Below are 16,255 nucleotides of genomic sequence, written 5' to 3' on the forward strand. Positions count from 1 at the left end.
AACTATGGGTACAATTACCTTAAACCAGTAGCTAAGTGCCTATATATGTATTTGCCTTGACATTTTGGCGCAGGTGTTAATAGATTTTTGCATAATGTTTTTGCCTATTGATAAACATATGAACAGTCAGTCTGTAATAGAACAAACCTTTTGCAAGGTTTTCTGTTTTCAAAATGCCTTACACAGAATTATGAATTCAATTTAAGAACACCTGAAATAACTGTAAAGAAGCTGATCTACTGCCAATATTTTCCCCTGTTGCTTGGCTAGCAATTTCCAGTAAATTGCATTTGGCAGACTTTTATCATATAATCATTTGGTCTGTGCTCTTGACCTCTGGTTCCTTGTCTAACACCACCTTCTGAATAATACATCATTAGACTACCTTACATTGAAGACATATGATACTAATAAAGCAGTAGAGCAACAGTTCGCTCTTTGCTGGAAAGTACAGTTTAGAGATCAACATGCTGAGCTTATTTATTACCTACAATAAAATCCAGTTCAGGGAAAGTAAGCATGAGACTTGGTAGGTGTTTTGTATATGGGTATTACAAAACCAGTGTATTTTTCTATAATGGCTGTTTTAATGAGAACTAGCCAAACATTTTAAATTGTAATAGTTGCAGTATATTTACAAGACTGCCCAATGTAACGTAATGTTTCCAGGATCTTATTTTCAGTTTATGGAGAGAGACATCTACAATTGCCAATCATCATAACAGTTTCCTTTGAAAAAGCACCGGGAGAAAATACATGCTGTAATGACCTATTACTGTTCTTATTGTCTGCCTTGTCTCTAGTGCTTCTATATCAGTCCTCACAGGTAATTGGATATTTGTGTCTCTGATAGATTTTCGGTGCATGTGCAAAGACAAAAATATCCATTACTGTGTGAGTGCATACTTCTCAAAAGAGAACCAATCACCCCAGTTTCTAAGATCTAATCCTCAAAGGCAATTTACAAAACACCTTTTGTAGACGAGCCTGTGAACTTCACTTTATAAATCTACTGAATACAAAGAATCATGTGCTAAATATAGACGTTTGCTTTATGGCACATTATAACCTGCGTGACATCTGATAACTGACCCCAGGTAACCTGTCTGCATTTGCCAGCTACATTCTATCACCAGTTCAACATTTCCCTTTCCTCACACCTACCTGTCTCTCTCACCTATTGTCTCCCATTTCCTCTGACCCACACTGTCACACCTTTGCATTTTCACAGATCTGCATTTTGTATCTTGGCTTCTATTCTACCCAGGAGAGCACATAAAACACCAACAGACTCTCCTTATGCCTGAAGAAGGGTGTCTGTGTGTAAAAGCTTGCAAAAAACATTTTTTCCAACTGCTTAGTTGATCTAATAAAAGATATCACATCTGCCCAAAGAACCTTGCCTGCCTATGTGCTTAGATAAACACAGCTATAGCCAACAACCCTGAAGCATGGATTAGCAGATTTTTTTCCCTTTTTTCCTCCTAGTACTAAGAGATTTGGATTACTGAATCAAGCCTGCTAATCTACATGTTTTTTTAATTCATGCCATAAAAGATGGACCGCTACCGGTTGGTTAAATATACAGCACCTCTGACAGAGAGGAGATTACTTGAACTTAATGCTGTTCTCCAGTGAAAGTGACTGTAGCTATAGTGACTTAACTGTTTGGATGGATGACTATTTTTTTAAGACGTGACAAGGTTTTTGTTTTTGTGATGTAACCTATCAGCTTATTTATTTCTTATCTTTAGAGCATCAGTAAGGTCTATTAAGTAAGCATATTATTAATTTGCATGTACACAGCACTTTTTACCTGAGGCTATTAAATTGCTTCAAGTAAATGATCATCGCTATTTTACAGAGGGACAAATGGATGAACAAAAAGTCCATGTGGTGATTGCACTGGATTTGGAAATAAATCTTACAAATCTAGACTTCTGTAGCCATGCTTAATACAGTACATATTTAACTTCTCATTTTAAGCATTTTCTACTCCAGCTTTCTCTTCACAGGAAACTTCTCCTTTTTACTTACTACAGCAAATACCTGTAAGTGTTGCATGCACTTGAGGCGCTAGTTGCCTCACATACAGAATTAATGGCAAAACTCTCACTGACTTCACTGAGTGCAGGACTGGAGCTTTAAGTACATGTACACTTATAATAAATCAGTCAGATCATCCAATGTTAGCCTATTTTTCTAGTGTTCACCCACTTTCAAATGAATAAGGGATTGTTTCGTTAAACCCATTTACATCAGTGGAGTTTGGTGAGGGCTTAATTTGCACAATTTTTTTAAAAGAACGAACACATCTGTTTATAACAGAAATTGTTACTAACTGGACCTCTAGTTTACAAATGTTATTCTTGTCTACAGACCAGCTATCCTCCAAATATATACTATAAAATATTCACTCATAGACCTGTTGTAGATATGTGTGCTAACAGCCCTAAAGATTATTCAAAGTTGGCATCCGAACAGAGTCTGACAGAAAAGATTCATGGAAAGATTTGGAAAGATGATGGCAGTGGCTGGTACAAACGTGTAGAGAACAATGGTTGGAGACTTCTTTCTGCCAAAGTAAGCAAAGAAAAACATTTAAAATGTTAATTCCCTTTTTTTAAAATTTTACATGTGTCAAACCTGCTCTAGGATTTAATTTCCCTCACATGGATCATGTCAAAATGTGGAAGGTCTTTATTTTCATTTGAAATTACGACTTGCGATCAGTCGCTTGCTGTGAGATGGTCTTAAAACATCACAATAATTTATTTGTAGCATATTTTTTCTCATTAGGCCACTGAACAACATAATAAATATGATTAAGTGATAATGGGTATGATGTTATGAGATCTTGTCCAGGTCTGAAACAAATATGTTTATTAAGGTAAGAAAACACAGGCCCCCTCTATATGTTACATGTATGATACAATTGCTTGGTTAATTGTGCAATTAATTTAGGCTGGCTACACATGCAAATTAACTATGGACGCTTAAAAAGGCCCAACTAGCTAAAAAGTATGTAATTTTCACATGTAGCCTTTTCTCCCCATAGCTGGGAGCCCAGATCCCAGCTGGGGGGTGGGGATTTGTGTCCCTAAGCTTGGGACCTCCCAGCTGACACTGGCTCCAAGCCACAGGAGCGCATGCCTCTGCAGCTGGTGGCCTCAGGACCTGACAGGACTCCCAGCTTCAGGGGCACCTGACATACCCCATGGCTGGGAGCCCACAGCAGCAGCAGTCTCCCAGCCGTGGGATGCATATTGTGTCCCCACAACTGGGAGATCACAGCGACTGGTCTCCCAGATGCAGAAATACATAGTGCACTTCCATGGCTGGGAGCCCTGTCAGCCAAGGGGGCTCCCAGCACAGGAACTTGCTTCTTCCTGGGATCAGGCTCCCCCTGCACCTGTACTAAGGTGTGATGGGATCTAATTTGCGATCCCACAATCGTACCTGGTGCCATGCATGTGTGTCATGGAGGAGGTGTGACTGTGTGGATCATGCATTAGATCCTATCTCACCTTTACCAGTGCATATAGAGGGGCCCCCAGAGTAATCACAGTATTCAGGGAATTATTTGAATCCCACAAAAGACTGCAAGAAGCATAATCTCATTTCAGGTATTAGTCACCACAAATTGTATGGCTGGATTACTTGGCATATGAACTTGCAGGGAGGCAAAAGCGCATCTAACCCATCTTCTTGCCTCCCTTGTCTGGAGACTGAACTCGTCTAGGCAAGAGAGGGAGCAATTGTAGTTTTTCATTAACAAATGGCATTCTTCTTTAGTGACAATTTCTGAGTAACTGTACTGATGCTTGGTGGAGAAGTCTAATCTATGTTTGGCCTTTATTTCAGTGATTACTGCATTGCTTTTCTGTATCTTATCCAAACTTTTCTCTTCATCATACTAAATAGGTATATTAAAGAATCAATTACCCCGAATCAGTTTTTGCAAGAGAAAACAGATATCTTGCACGTTACTGTGAAAGTCACAAGGCTAATCTTGATGTGGGATCTTATACTCCACATTTAAGTAAAATAGACAAGTAGTAATTGTGTGAATATTCTCAGTGTAAAAGTATAAATCATGTGACCTGTAAACAAGCAGGTGTAGCTAAGGATATAAAAATCGTGGTATTTTTATGAAACTATACCAACAATACCTCATTTTTTCCAGTAGGCTTGGAAAAGCATGGATCCTTTCACAACTGAGGACAACAAAAAGGAAATACAATTTCATTTCTCTAAGCTGAAGAGGAAACAAGATGTTGAAGTGAGAAGAAAAAGGAAAAAAATTGAATGGCTGAAAAAAATGTAAATGAATGCAGTTTTTGAATTTTATTTTTATGTATGGTTAGAGTAATATTTTGGTCACAATTCGTATTTAAACTAATTAATTTTCACTGTTAAATTCTCTTAAGTGTCATGTAAATCAGACAGCAGCTAGTCATCACCAAGTCCAGAAGAATTTTCTGTGGAACTAGCTTTATTTGGGGCAGTTGGATATTACCTCTTTTATACATCCAAGTCTGCATAGCTTCTGAATGCGCTTTTATTTTATAGGCTAGGGTTCTGGTTCCATTTTGTGTCTCATCACCATCAGGGGTCCTTTGATATGAGGATGACAGTCTTCCAGACGATAGGGAAGTCATCGGTGAGTCCAGAGATAACCGATGAGACCAATCTGAGTTCTGTGTGCATGTTCAAGTGTAGATATGGAACAGCTGAGGAATAGCTGCACTATAGATGGAAAAAAGTATTTGTGCAATCATGCATCCTTTCTTGACTCTGTTTCTAATCATGAAGGGGCCCATGTCTGAACTATTTCTTAGAATGGTTGCTGCCCTGCCATCATGAAGAAGTCTGACGATGGTGACACATTTTGTTGGACATCCAAATCTCCTCAGGATCTCTTAACTGTTGATTGAATCAAAGGCCTTAGGTCAGTGAAGGCCATGGAAAGATCTCTATGTTGCTTATGGCACTTCTCCTATATTTGCCTAGCAAGACAACGTGTCTGTTGTACCTGTGAATGGTCTGAAACTGTACTGGGACTCGGGTAGAATCTTCTCAGCGGGGAGTGAGTCTATTGAGAATTCAGCAAGGATCTTCCCAGCTATAGACAGGAGTGCAATGCCATGTTAATTGGAACAATCTGATCTACCTCCTTTCTTGACTATGGTTATGATTCTGGCATCTCTGAAGTCACTAGGAATCTGTTCATGTTTCCAGATTTTCAGAATAAGGAATCTAGCTGGTGAGAGAACTTTTTCACACCATGCTTATAAGTTCAGCTGGCATTCCATGAGGGCCACGTGCTTTGTTCTTCATTTTGCTCAGTGTCTTTCAAGGCCACTTGATAGGTTGGTGGGTCTGCAAGGTAGTCCTTAATGGGATATTGTGAAATAGCATTGATGGTATTCTCACCAACATTAGAAATCTTGGTTCAGAAGCTCTTGAAAGTGTTTCTTCCACTGGACTGATGGCAGAGTTCTCTTTAAAGAGTGTTGTTCTATCCTTAGACCTCAGAAGGATGACTCCTTGTGTGCTTGGCCCATAGGTAGCTTTGGTCAAGCTGAAGAAACTATGTATACTGTAACTCAGCAAACTTTAGGATGTCTTGCTTTGTTCTCCCACTGCTTGTTTTTTTGCTCTCAAATTTTCCTCTGGGTCTCCTCTTTAATGGGGTGATAAGTGTCTTGTTTCTGTTTGGAGTTGATGTTATTTTGCCAAGCTTTGAAGCTCTCCTTTTTCTGTCAATGAGAGCTTGAATTTCCTGATCGTTCTCATCAAACCAGTCCTGATGTTTCTTTGTGAAGATTCTTCACATGCTTCATGGATGCCTTTCTTGAGGCTGTTCCAGTGATCAATGGTGTCACAAAGGCACTGCTGGGAAGGATTGTTTTTAGCAGGGCCTTTCAGGCACTCAATATTAAATGTCTTCCTTGGTTGCTTCTTTTGCTTATTGTGTTTTGAGGTAATATGAATAGACATAATAGAATGTATCAAACAATGTTCAGTCCAGCAGTCATCTGTGCTAGTCATAGCTCTAGTGATATGGACATCACGATGATCCTGGGCACACACTATGATGTAGGCAGTCAGTTGCCAGAGTTTTGAGCAGGGAGGCATCCATGATGTCTTCCATTTGCTGATTTGATGGAATAAGGAGTTTATGATTTTGAGATCATGTTCCGAACACTTGCTGGAGAGGAGAATTCCGCTTGAACTGACTTTCCCAGCTCTTCTATTCCTAGCTGTTTTATTCTGTTTCCATAGCTCAGAGTCCCTGCTCACTCTAGCATTGAAATCACCAAAAATAATATTGTTATCTTCTTTGGGGACAGATCACAGGACTTGGTTGAGTTTAAAACTGCATTTTTTCTTTGTTTAGTCTTCTCTATCAATGGTTGTAGTGTATGCATTGATGACTTTTGCATGTTTCTGCTGGTTAGTGGAAGACAGTGGGTCATAAGATGCTCGTTGATGCCAACCAGATATTTCAGCATTTAGGTAACAATCTTGGTCTCAATAGCAAAACCAGTACCGTGGATAATAGATATGTCTATCTTTTTTAGATTTTCCTTTCCAAAAGAAAGGGTAGCCACCACCATGCCCAGTATGTCTAATCTCATGAAGTGCAGCAATAGCAATATGAAATTGTGCAAATTCTCTGGCCTCTAGTGCTGTTCTTCACCTCAGTCATTCACTAGGGTTGTCCATCAGGGTGCAGATGTTCTATGATGTTCATAGATTTCATAGATTTCTAGAGTCAGAAGGGACCTGGTAGATCATCGGATCTGACCTCCTGCTCCAGAGATGCCTGTCTAATCTCCTCTTGAACATCTCCAGGGTAGGGGAAAGCATCACCTTCCTTAGGAGCCTATTTCATATTTTGGTGACCCTTACTATAAAGAATTTCTTCTTCATGTCTGATCTAAATCTGTTCTTCTTCAGTTTGTGGCCTTTATTTCTGGTAACTGCAAGGGGCACCCTGGCAAACAGTGTCCCCTATTCCCTGCTTGCCCCACCCCTCCCCGGTGAGTTTGTAGGGAGCCACAAGAACGCCGGAGGCTGAAGAGATTCAAATCCCTCAATCTGTCTTCATAGGGTCTTACCTGCAGGCCCTCAACCATACGAGTAGCCGCTCTCTGAACCCTCTCAAGGTTATCCACATCCCCCTTAAAGTGCAGTGCCCAAAACTGGATACAGTATTCCATCTGTAGCCTCACCAATGCCACATAAAGGGAAATTATCACTTCCCCAGACCTGCTTGTGATGCTCCTGCTGGTGCAAGAAAGAGTGTGGTTAGACATGCTTATTACCTCGTCACACTGGTGACTCATGTTCATTTTTGCTTCAGCCAGGACTCAGATCTCTTTCCACTGTTGTGCTACTCAGAATGGTACCCCCCCCAATCTGTAGGTGTGTTGGAGATTTTTTTCTCCCCAGGGTAAACACTTTGCATTTATTCTTGTTGAATTGCATCCCTTTCTGATCTTCCCACTTCCCCAGTCTGTCCAAATCTGCCTGAATTTGCTCCCTGCCCTCCAGTGTGTTTACTGTGCCCCATAGTTTAGTGTCATCTGTGAATCTGGACAAGGTACTTTCAACACCTTCATCCAAATCGCTGATGAAGATATTAAACAGTACTGGTCCAAGGACAGAGCCTTGGGGGGGACACCACTGGCCACATCCCTCCAGGGAAAAACCGCCCCATCCACCACCACTCTCTGGGTGCGTCCCATAAGCTAGTTTTTCACCCACCTCACTGTGAAAAAATCCACATCACAGCTACTCAGTTTACTTGTAAGAACTGGGTGTGACACTGTGTCAAAAGCGTTTTTAAAATCCAGGTAAATAATATCTACTTCCTCCCCTGCATCTAAGCACTTTGTGACCTGGTCATAAAAAGAGACCAAGTTAGTCGGGCAGGATCTGCCTACTATAAACCCATGCTGGTTGCCCCTCACCATTGTTACCCACTGGCCCCCTGCAGATGTGATCCTTTATGATTTTTTCTAAGGTCTTGCCGAGAATAGAGGTGAGGCTAACTGGCCTGTAATTACCTGGGTCCTCCTTCCTCCCCTTCTTGAAGATGGCCGTTTTCCAGTCCTCTGGGACCTGTCCCAAGTGCCATGAGCGCTCAAACAGCTGTACCAGTGGTTCTGCTATGTCATTGGCCAATTCCTTTAGTATCCTTGGGTGAAGATTGTTGTGGGCTGCTGACTTAAATACATCCAACCCTTCCAAGTGCCCCTTTACTAGGTTAGTGCTAATCATTGGTGGATTGGTACTACTCTCACTCCAGACTAATTGGGAGGTGCATTTGTATCCGTGCCCAGGGAAACAAGCAAAGAAATTATTTAAGAGCTCCGCTTTTTCCATCCTATCAGTTACGAGTTGCCCTAATCCATTCTGTAGCAATCCTATGTTACCCTGTGCCTTCTTCCTGCTCCCTATGTACTTAAAGAAGGACTTCTTGTTATCCTTATTTTTTGTTGCCAACTTAAGTTCTGTATCTGCTTTGGCCTTTCTCCTTGCTTCTCTGCAAGCATGAGCCAAGTAGGTATACTCCTCCTTGGAGTATACTCCTTCTATTTATTGATTTGGATCACAGATAGAGTGTTCCCTCTGGATGTGGTTTTCTAGTCAGGTGCAGTGAGACTCTATGTTTAGAGTAACTGTGACTTGGTTCCTTCTCACTTTAAACTTACATATCAAAGTTCAAGCATGTTGCGTTTATTCCACCTCTTAGGCACCTAGGTCTTCCCTTCTCTCTCTGCTCAGTCTAGTCTGCACCCAGAGGCATATTTCCATGTAGGAAGATGGACATAACTGCCATTCGGGCAGTGGGCAGCCTTATGCACTTCTATAACTCTGGAATCAAACTTGATCTGACTAGCTGAGAAGGAAAACCAGCTGGTGGCATTCAGTTCATTTGGGAAAGTCTGCATTAGTGCATCTAATGAAAAGAAAGCAGGGTTGGTTTCACTATAAAGTAAAGAAAGAGGGTAATATTGGTGCAATTCCAGAGGTGTAAATTTAAATTTTGGCACCTTGGGTGGCATGGGAGAGTGAATGCTTACCTCCTTCTACCTGGGCTCCTGCTGCCTTAGTATGAGCTTCTGTAACACAGGGCCCTCTGTGAATCAGTGCTGCATCCAGATTCCATTAGCTAGGGTCCATTAGCTTGCACTGTAACTAATGCCTCAGTTATGCTACTGTGCCATCTGCCTTTTACCCTGTAGCTTAGTTGCTAATGCCCTTAAAGAGGAAACTGAGTTCTGGGTTCATCTCATCCTAAAGTAATTTGAATCCACATTTCCTGCTTCCCAGGAGAGTGCTTTAGCTAGAACAGGCTAGAACTCTACACTTCTGCGGGCAGTTGGGTCACTGGAAGACAAAAGTCAGTGGAGCCAGAAAGATAGCAAACAAGGGGGTTGTGACTCTGAGCCCAGTGAGGTATGTTCTGCCCCCTGTTCCAAATACTAGTTACCCACTTCACTCAAAGATTATTTTACTCTAAAATGTATAAATAATCCTGACAGCAAGGGAGCACTCTAAACATTAGACCGTGAAGTCAAGCCGCTCTTGTTTGTTCTTGGGATTATTTATCTATCTTACATTAGACAGTCATTGGTTAAAAAATAAATCACCTTGGCAGCAAGGACTGGAACCTTGGGATAGGATTTGGTATCATCAGTGGAACCGAACAGGAAGAAGGTTCTCTTAGACTATTTTAGAGATTTTACAGCTTAGAGGAATACATTTTGTTACCTCCTTTGTACATCAGCTTGTTTTCTTCCAGTGGTGCTAAAGTTTTTACCCCTTTCTTAATATTGGGCCTGGTGTCATCTGACAAATGGACAGTGGAAAGAATGGAGGGGTTTAAAAACTAGCATGTCAATAAGTGAGACTAGCTTATTGTGATAATGATTCACTGTGTGCTCACCTCCTTGCCCTGGGAGTGGAATACTGCTGTCCTTTAGCATGCTCTGGATGTGTTGGAGTCCGTGAGTCTTTGTCATCAAATCAGAATTATTGGTATTTCTTGTCTGAGAGCTAAAATGTCCATGGGTTTGAAAGCAGTGTTTTTTAGAGGGGTGGTGATGTCCTTATTCTGGACACATTGTTTGAAGATCAGGCATTCCTCGACTTACAACATTTCAAGTTACAGTGTTTCACACTTACAGCATTTATAGATTGATACCCTGTTTGAACTTTCTGATGTTAGTTTCAACTTTACAACGCTTGATCCAATGTGATGCCACGCCAGTGAACAAGTTTGCTGTGTCACCCATCTCCCTGGAGAACGTCTGTCCAAACTTCCTTGGACGCTTTCTTTAAGAAAGCAGCCAAGACTGCAGAAAAACCTGCAGCCAAGACACCTGAAAAGACTCCAGCCAAAAAGTCCAACCAAGAACCCTTCAAAAAGTCCAGCAAAGTCACCTCCAAAGAAGTCTTTCCAAATCAATATGATTGCTATTTACAATATAAATACATTAATGTAGCTATATTACTCATCTATAATTGATCAAGTACAAAATTCTGGGGTATTTTTGGTGAAAATAGGATATTGGGCTTTGGTTCAGGAGCCAATCCCCCATTTATAACATTATTTTTTATGAGAAAATTGGTTCCGAGTTACAACATTTTGACTTGGTTTTCAGGAATCAAATGTGTCGCAAATCTGAGGACTGCCTGTATAAAATGGTTGTGTGGGACATGTGACATAGAGTAAGTCCTCCTGGACATATAGAGAGTCCAGGAAGTTTGTCATCCCAGGAAATAGTCTGAATGAGGCCAGTAGGTATTTCTAGGTGGCAGAACAGAAACTGCAAGCCTCAAGATACTATAGGAAAGCCAAGAGAAGGCCTGAGAGTGTCTGAGATGGACAAGTACAAAAATTCAAGAAATCTACAGCCTTGTAGCATCTGAATGTTGAAATTACCCAGTGTGAAAAATCTGGGATATTCTCACTACCATTGTTGCCAAAGTATAAGTGAGATCCATTATAAATACCCTAGTTGGTGGTATTCTGTAAATGAGCAAAAAATAAGTTAACATTGGCCCTAAGCTTTGTTGTCAAGTGAAAGGGTTCAAATGAAGTGGTCTTACTTGAGGTTCTGCCAATTGGATTTGATGTTTTCAAAGACACTGAAAGCACTGGCACGTTGCTGGATGTAAGAACAGGAAGGCAGACTAGGTGGGTAGTACAGCTTGCAGCGTCATCTAGACAAGTCTCAGTGTTGCAGGCTGTTTGAGGTGCTTCATTGCTGATGACGCACAGATTATTTGTTAGTGCATATCTTGTACTGACCATCATCTCATCGTGTTAATTTTTTTCCTTGTGCTGTCTCCTGACCTGTTTAGATAGTGCTCTTATTCAGTGTCTATGCATCAGATGCCTGATTTCCTGCCTGCTTTTCTGTTTCCTTTGGACTCTTCCTTCCAATTTGGTCTGTGATAGGTAGTGAAGCTGAGTGTGTTAGAGACAGATGGTTGTCTTATTTGCCAGATGCCATAGGAAAGGGTGATCTAGTTGTTTAACCTTTAGGAGTTATAATCTACTTAACTCCTGGGTCTGGATGGGGCTGGAACGGTTTGTTCCCGTAGGTGTGGTAAGTGAGCTGGTAGCATAACGGTCAAGAAAAAATGATAATGATAATAGCAACTTCCATTAACACTGCTTTTTGGCACCAACCTCATATTTTGGGGGCTAATCAGATAGTCCAGGGCACAGTCAACATGGGCACTCTGGAAAACTGCAATCAGGATGACTAGTTTCTGGAAACATCCACTTGTACTGCAGGCAATGTGATTCCTTTAAAAAAGCAAAAAGATACGAAAAATGAGGACCAATTCTGAGGAAGCTGTCTCAGTCTTCCTTATAGGACAATGGCAGTGGGGCGAGCTAGGTGATCAGCATCCGGGGTAGGCAAAGTAATTTACTAAAAATATTTAACAATTTAGTTAGTATTTTTTCCTCCCATACCTCACATCCTCTCAGAGCCTGAAAATACCTTTGCAAGGTGACACTCAATCACATCTCCAGACAAGAAAATAAAGGAACAAGGCATTGTGAATGAACTGTGAAACAGGACATGACTTAACTCCTTGCTGACACAGGAACATAAAAGAATAGAGAAACATAGAACTGGAGGAGAACATTGACCCCCGTCCTTTGCAATCACAGGTAGTCATGTAATGAATATTTGTGCAAACGGGTTCACAGAAACTCTGGCCTTTCACACGCATCTAAACCCAAAAACACTCAATAACGCCCGTATCCAAAAAAAGCTTTAGTATAACAAAATCAACCCACCTCCTCAACAGCCTTAAAATGTGCCTTAGGAAGAGACTAGAAGAGGCAAGGCCATCAGCAGTGTATCTGTCCCCTGCAGTGAAAAGAACCCACCCTTTAAGAGCTTGCAGTGTGCCATAAGAGAACAGAAGAACAGGAAAGTTAAAAAAACCAAACAAATGAACAAACCAATTGCCCCATCAATCAGACCTAAGTAAAAATGCCTCTCTCAGGAGATGATGTAGCCATGAAGAAGAATGTTTTGCATTCAAAAGCTTGTCTAACTACCCCAACTACACAATTGGTCCAATAAAAGATATTGCTCAAAGAAATTCATGTCTCCCTCAAGAGAAACTTGTAGAACTTCTCTTTTAGGTCCTGTTTCACAGAACCATCTGAAAAGATCGCTGCAAAGGTCTGTCTTTGTTACATATGATATTCAGTGTACAAATTGTTGGGTAGTATTCCTCCACACTGTCAAACATCTCAGAAGTTGTTTCACAGCATGGTCAATGAGATGATCTTTGGGGTATTTTTGTAAAATTTTCTTTAGAAGAGCAGATCTATTTAGCTGATATCAAAATGATGAACCAAAAATGTGTGGAGTCTACCTTTAAATGTGATATACACAAGCTTATGTCTGTAAATTCTGTCCATTTGTAAGAAAGATGCAAGAGTTGTTTGGTAATGTCGTTTATGGGACCAGGTTGATAGTTAGAAGAGATATTAGACAAGCTTGTGGATGCAATGCACCCTCCCTCAGGTCCTGCAAAAAAGCTAGCACAGTTTAAGCTAAATGCCAGATAAAACAGTGATTTTTAGTTTAAGGCTGTTATGTAAATAAGCATAGTTACCTGAAGGAAAGTTGGCAGTAAACCCATGATCCAAAGTTATTAGAAGTAGGTACAAACCAACTAAAAGGAAGTTTAAATTAAAAAAAACCCCTTGTTATGTAAAAAAAGACCATTCCAAAGGGAAGATATTTGTTATTACCTATGAAGTATGGTCATGTTAGCAGATGGAGCAGGTAAAGTGTCACGTGCTGTAAGCCTACTGTCTGTGTTTAGTCCAAGGCTTTTAGTGTCCAGTAAACGTTACAATTTTTTGTTCCCAGGTCCATTGTTTGAAGACAGGGACTGTGACAAGTATTCTTCTAGTGGAGATTGGATGTTTCTGTCCTTCAACATTTTTCTTTGCATGCTTATTCAAGAGTGTTTATCTTCATCTACATAGCTCCTATGAGGGCATTTGGTGTTTTGAGTGAGATTTAGCACATCCTGTGATTAGATGTGTTGGATCCATGGGTTCTGATAGCTTCATTGTGGGTTGTATGTATTGTACTAGCAGCAGGCAAGGTGGCAGATGTATTGCAGGTGTTTTTGTATTTATTGTTTAGGCAACATCTTGTTCCTTGTGGTTGTTGTTGATCGGGGGCTGGGGAGGGAGGGAGGGATGAGCTTGAGAGGTTGTTTAAAACCCAGTGGTGGAGTTGGGTAGAGAATATTTCTCTCCAGGTATGGCCCTTATGAAGTAGAATTGTTTTATGATCTTTCTTATAGGTCCCAGTGTGGAATGATAAGTGGCACCAGAGGGTGTATGAGTGCTGTGAGTTTCCGTTCTATAGGTAGTAGGTTTCTGCAGGGTATTTGGGTGACCCTACCACATGCTTATCATGTCAGTTAAATCAGAGTGCCATATAAATAGTTAATGATGACTAATGTGCATGTTTCTATTCACATATTTGTGTTCCTATAAACTGTTTTTTAGATTTAGTAAAGTTCCTCATGTGCATTATAAGCCTGTTACTAGGGTGAGAGACAGTGTTAGGATATAGCACCATCTTCAGTCAGAAAGCAATTACTGTTCTAAGCAGTGTACAGTAAAAGGTAACTTTGTTTCACCGTTTTAGGTATTCCTCAGGAAGCCTGTGGGTCAGAACAGGTGACCCTACCATTACCATCTTAATCCAGAGAGCTGCAGAAGGCATTATTGATGCCACTGAGAAAGAAAGAGCACAGGATGTAATGGAATGGGAAGTGGATGAATTATTGAAATGGACAAATGTACTTGACTATGGAGAGTAAGCATGTGCTTTTCATTTCTTTCTCTTTTGAAGGACTTTATTATCCATGAAAGATCTTAAGCTTCCCACCTCTAAGTCTAGGTATTTGATACTGAGGCCCTGATTCTTGGGAGATATGTTTAACTTTCCAAATAACTGGTTGAGATAAGATAAAGTTAACACTATGTTAATTTTCAAGATTTGGGTAGTTGCTGAATCATTAAATTGAATGTTTTTTTCCTTTCACATGTTTAGATATATGAGCCAGTGGAAGGAAATTGCAACAAGCAACACTTCTGACAACTACATGGGTAAGTTACTCTAACTGTAGTTTGGATAAATGAAATACAATTTAGCTCTCATACTGTAAACATGGTAGTGGGGTTCTATGCTTAGCTTCTACCTTTTTTTTGTATAAGTTATGCTTAGGGAAAAATATTTTTCCAATGCCACCCACACATTTTGCATTAGACAATTGTCAGCCAGAAAAACAAATAACCCTGGCAGCAGAGAGCAGAAGCAAGGACTCCCCACTCTTGGAGTGGGCGGGGTGGGCAGATTTAGGCTGCTAACAGACATGAACCCTCTCCCTCTCCTCCCCAACCCCCCACCTCAAAAAGTGCTTTACCAGAAGATGCAGTGGGTTAGTTCAACCTCACTCTGCAGCATCTGTATAGATCAGATGATTGAATCAGCTATTAGATAAAAGCGCCAAAAAGCCCTTCTGAAATACCTGATCTATACAGACGTTGGGTGAGCCGAGCTTAAATTGCTGTTTTGTTGGGGGTTTTTTAAGTTTGTAAGCAGCCTGCATCTATTACAGAGGCAAACTGTTTTTCTTGCACTCTTCTGTCCCCGTCACTCTTGCACTGTTAGCTATCCAGTGGTTCCCCAGCACCAGATTGGATTACGGCGCAGTTTCAGGAGGAGAAAGGTGTTCAGGTAACTGTAGAAGACCTTGCCATGCCACAAAAGCAAATTACAGTCCCTTTCCCTGGATCAGATAGTCTCCTTTAAATTCACCTGCCACTACTTAAATCAGGGGTTTTCAACCTTTTTTAATTAGTATACCCCCGGTGGCCAGATGCTGGGGGGGGTGGGATGGCATGCAGCTTCGAATGGAAGCAGCGCAGGGTGGTGGATGGTGGCCATCACCACGTGCAAACTCTGCACTGTGCCCCCCACATCTAACTGGCTGGGAGGCACCTGTGTGGCCCACAAAGGTGGTGCTGCTGCCCTTGCCCTGCCCCAGCCCTGATCCTGGGGGGGCAGCAGCACAGGGTGATAGGTGATGGTGCTCCATCCCCACCCATGCATACCCCTTAGGTCTTCCCTAAGTACTACCAGTTGACAACCCCTGACTTAGATGGAAAGGAAGGAACCAAACAGGTACAGTTCTGGGAAGTAAATCCGATGTTAATTTCTGCAATTTAGTAGGCTGGCTCCTCTTCACAGGTCTCCACCAGCTCCCCATACCCTGTCCTCAGCACACCAGGTGTTTGTGTTGATCTCACAAGCTGTCCTCTAGGGAATCATAATCGCTATGCTGCCTTGCTTAATATCCTGGCAGCTGGTCTCTTTCCACTGACCTCTTGTCATGTTATTTGCTCCCTCCCCTTCACCTCCCCCCCCGCTGGTCTCAAATACAGTCACATAATCTCACCACCCTTTTCCTTCAGAGAGGGACTACCCCAGGCCAACGCCCCAAATTCACACTTTTGATCCATCTTTTTTTCTTATTCAGGTCTCAGGAACAAAGACCTTGCACTTACTGGACTCAAACCCATTGGCTTGGATGTGGCAACTCCCTCTTCGTCTCCGCTTTTCTGGTAAGTCTGTCTGCAGAATACTGTTTTGCTGATCCCTGGTTGGTCACA

General features: G+C 41.4%; 1 protein-coding gene across 5 annotated transcripts in view; it reads left to right on the forward strand.

The window, feature by feature from the left end:
* CUNH11orf65 (chromosome unknown C11orf65 homolog) overlaps positions 1 to 16,255 on the forward strand; it is a 46,396-nt gene that overhangs the window by 10,671 nt on the left and 19,470 nt on the right. For 3 of the 5 annotated variants that reach the window (XM_019530232.1, XM_019530234.1, XM_019530231.1), the window contains exons 5-9: positions 2,380 to 2,583; positions 4,190 to 4,323; positions 14,226 to 14,396; positions 14,634 to 14,689; positions 16,123 to 16,207. In XM_019530232.1, the coding sequence (XP_019385777.1) occupies positions 2,380 to 2,583; positions 4,190 to 4,323; positions 14,226 to 14,396; positions 14,634 to 14,689; positions 16,123 to 16,207 (650 nt within the window). Of the gene's footprint in view, positions 1 to 2,379; positions 2,584 to 4,189; positions 4,324 to 14,225; positions 14,397 to 14,633; positions 14,690 to 16,122; positions 16,212 to 16,255 lie in introns of those variants that run through there. The other 2 variants (XM_019530233.1, XM_019530235.1) reach the window with 2 other exon arrangements.

Source organism: Crocodylus porosus, unplaced genomic scaffold, assembly GCF_001723895.1.
Source record: "Crocodylus porosus isolate Cpor-Errol unplaced genomic scaffold, CroPor_comp1, whole genome shotgun sequence".
Lineage (NCBI taxonomy): Eukaryota > Metazoa > Chordata > Crocodylia > Crocodylidae > Crocodylus > Crocodylus porosus.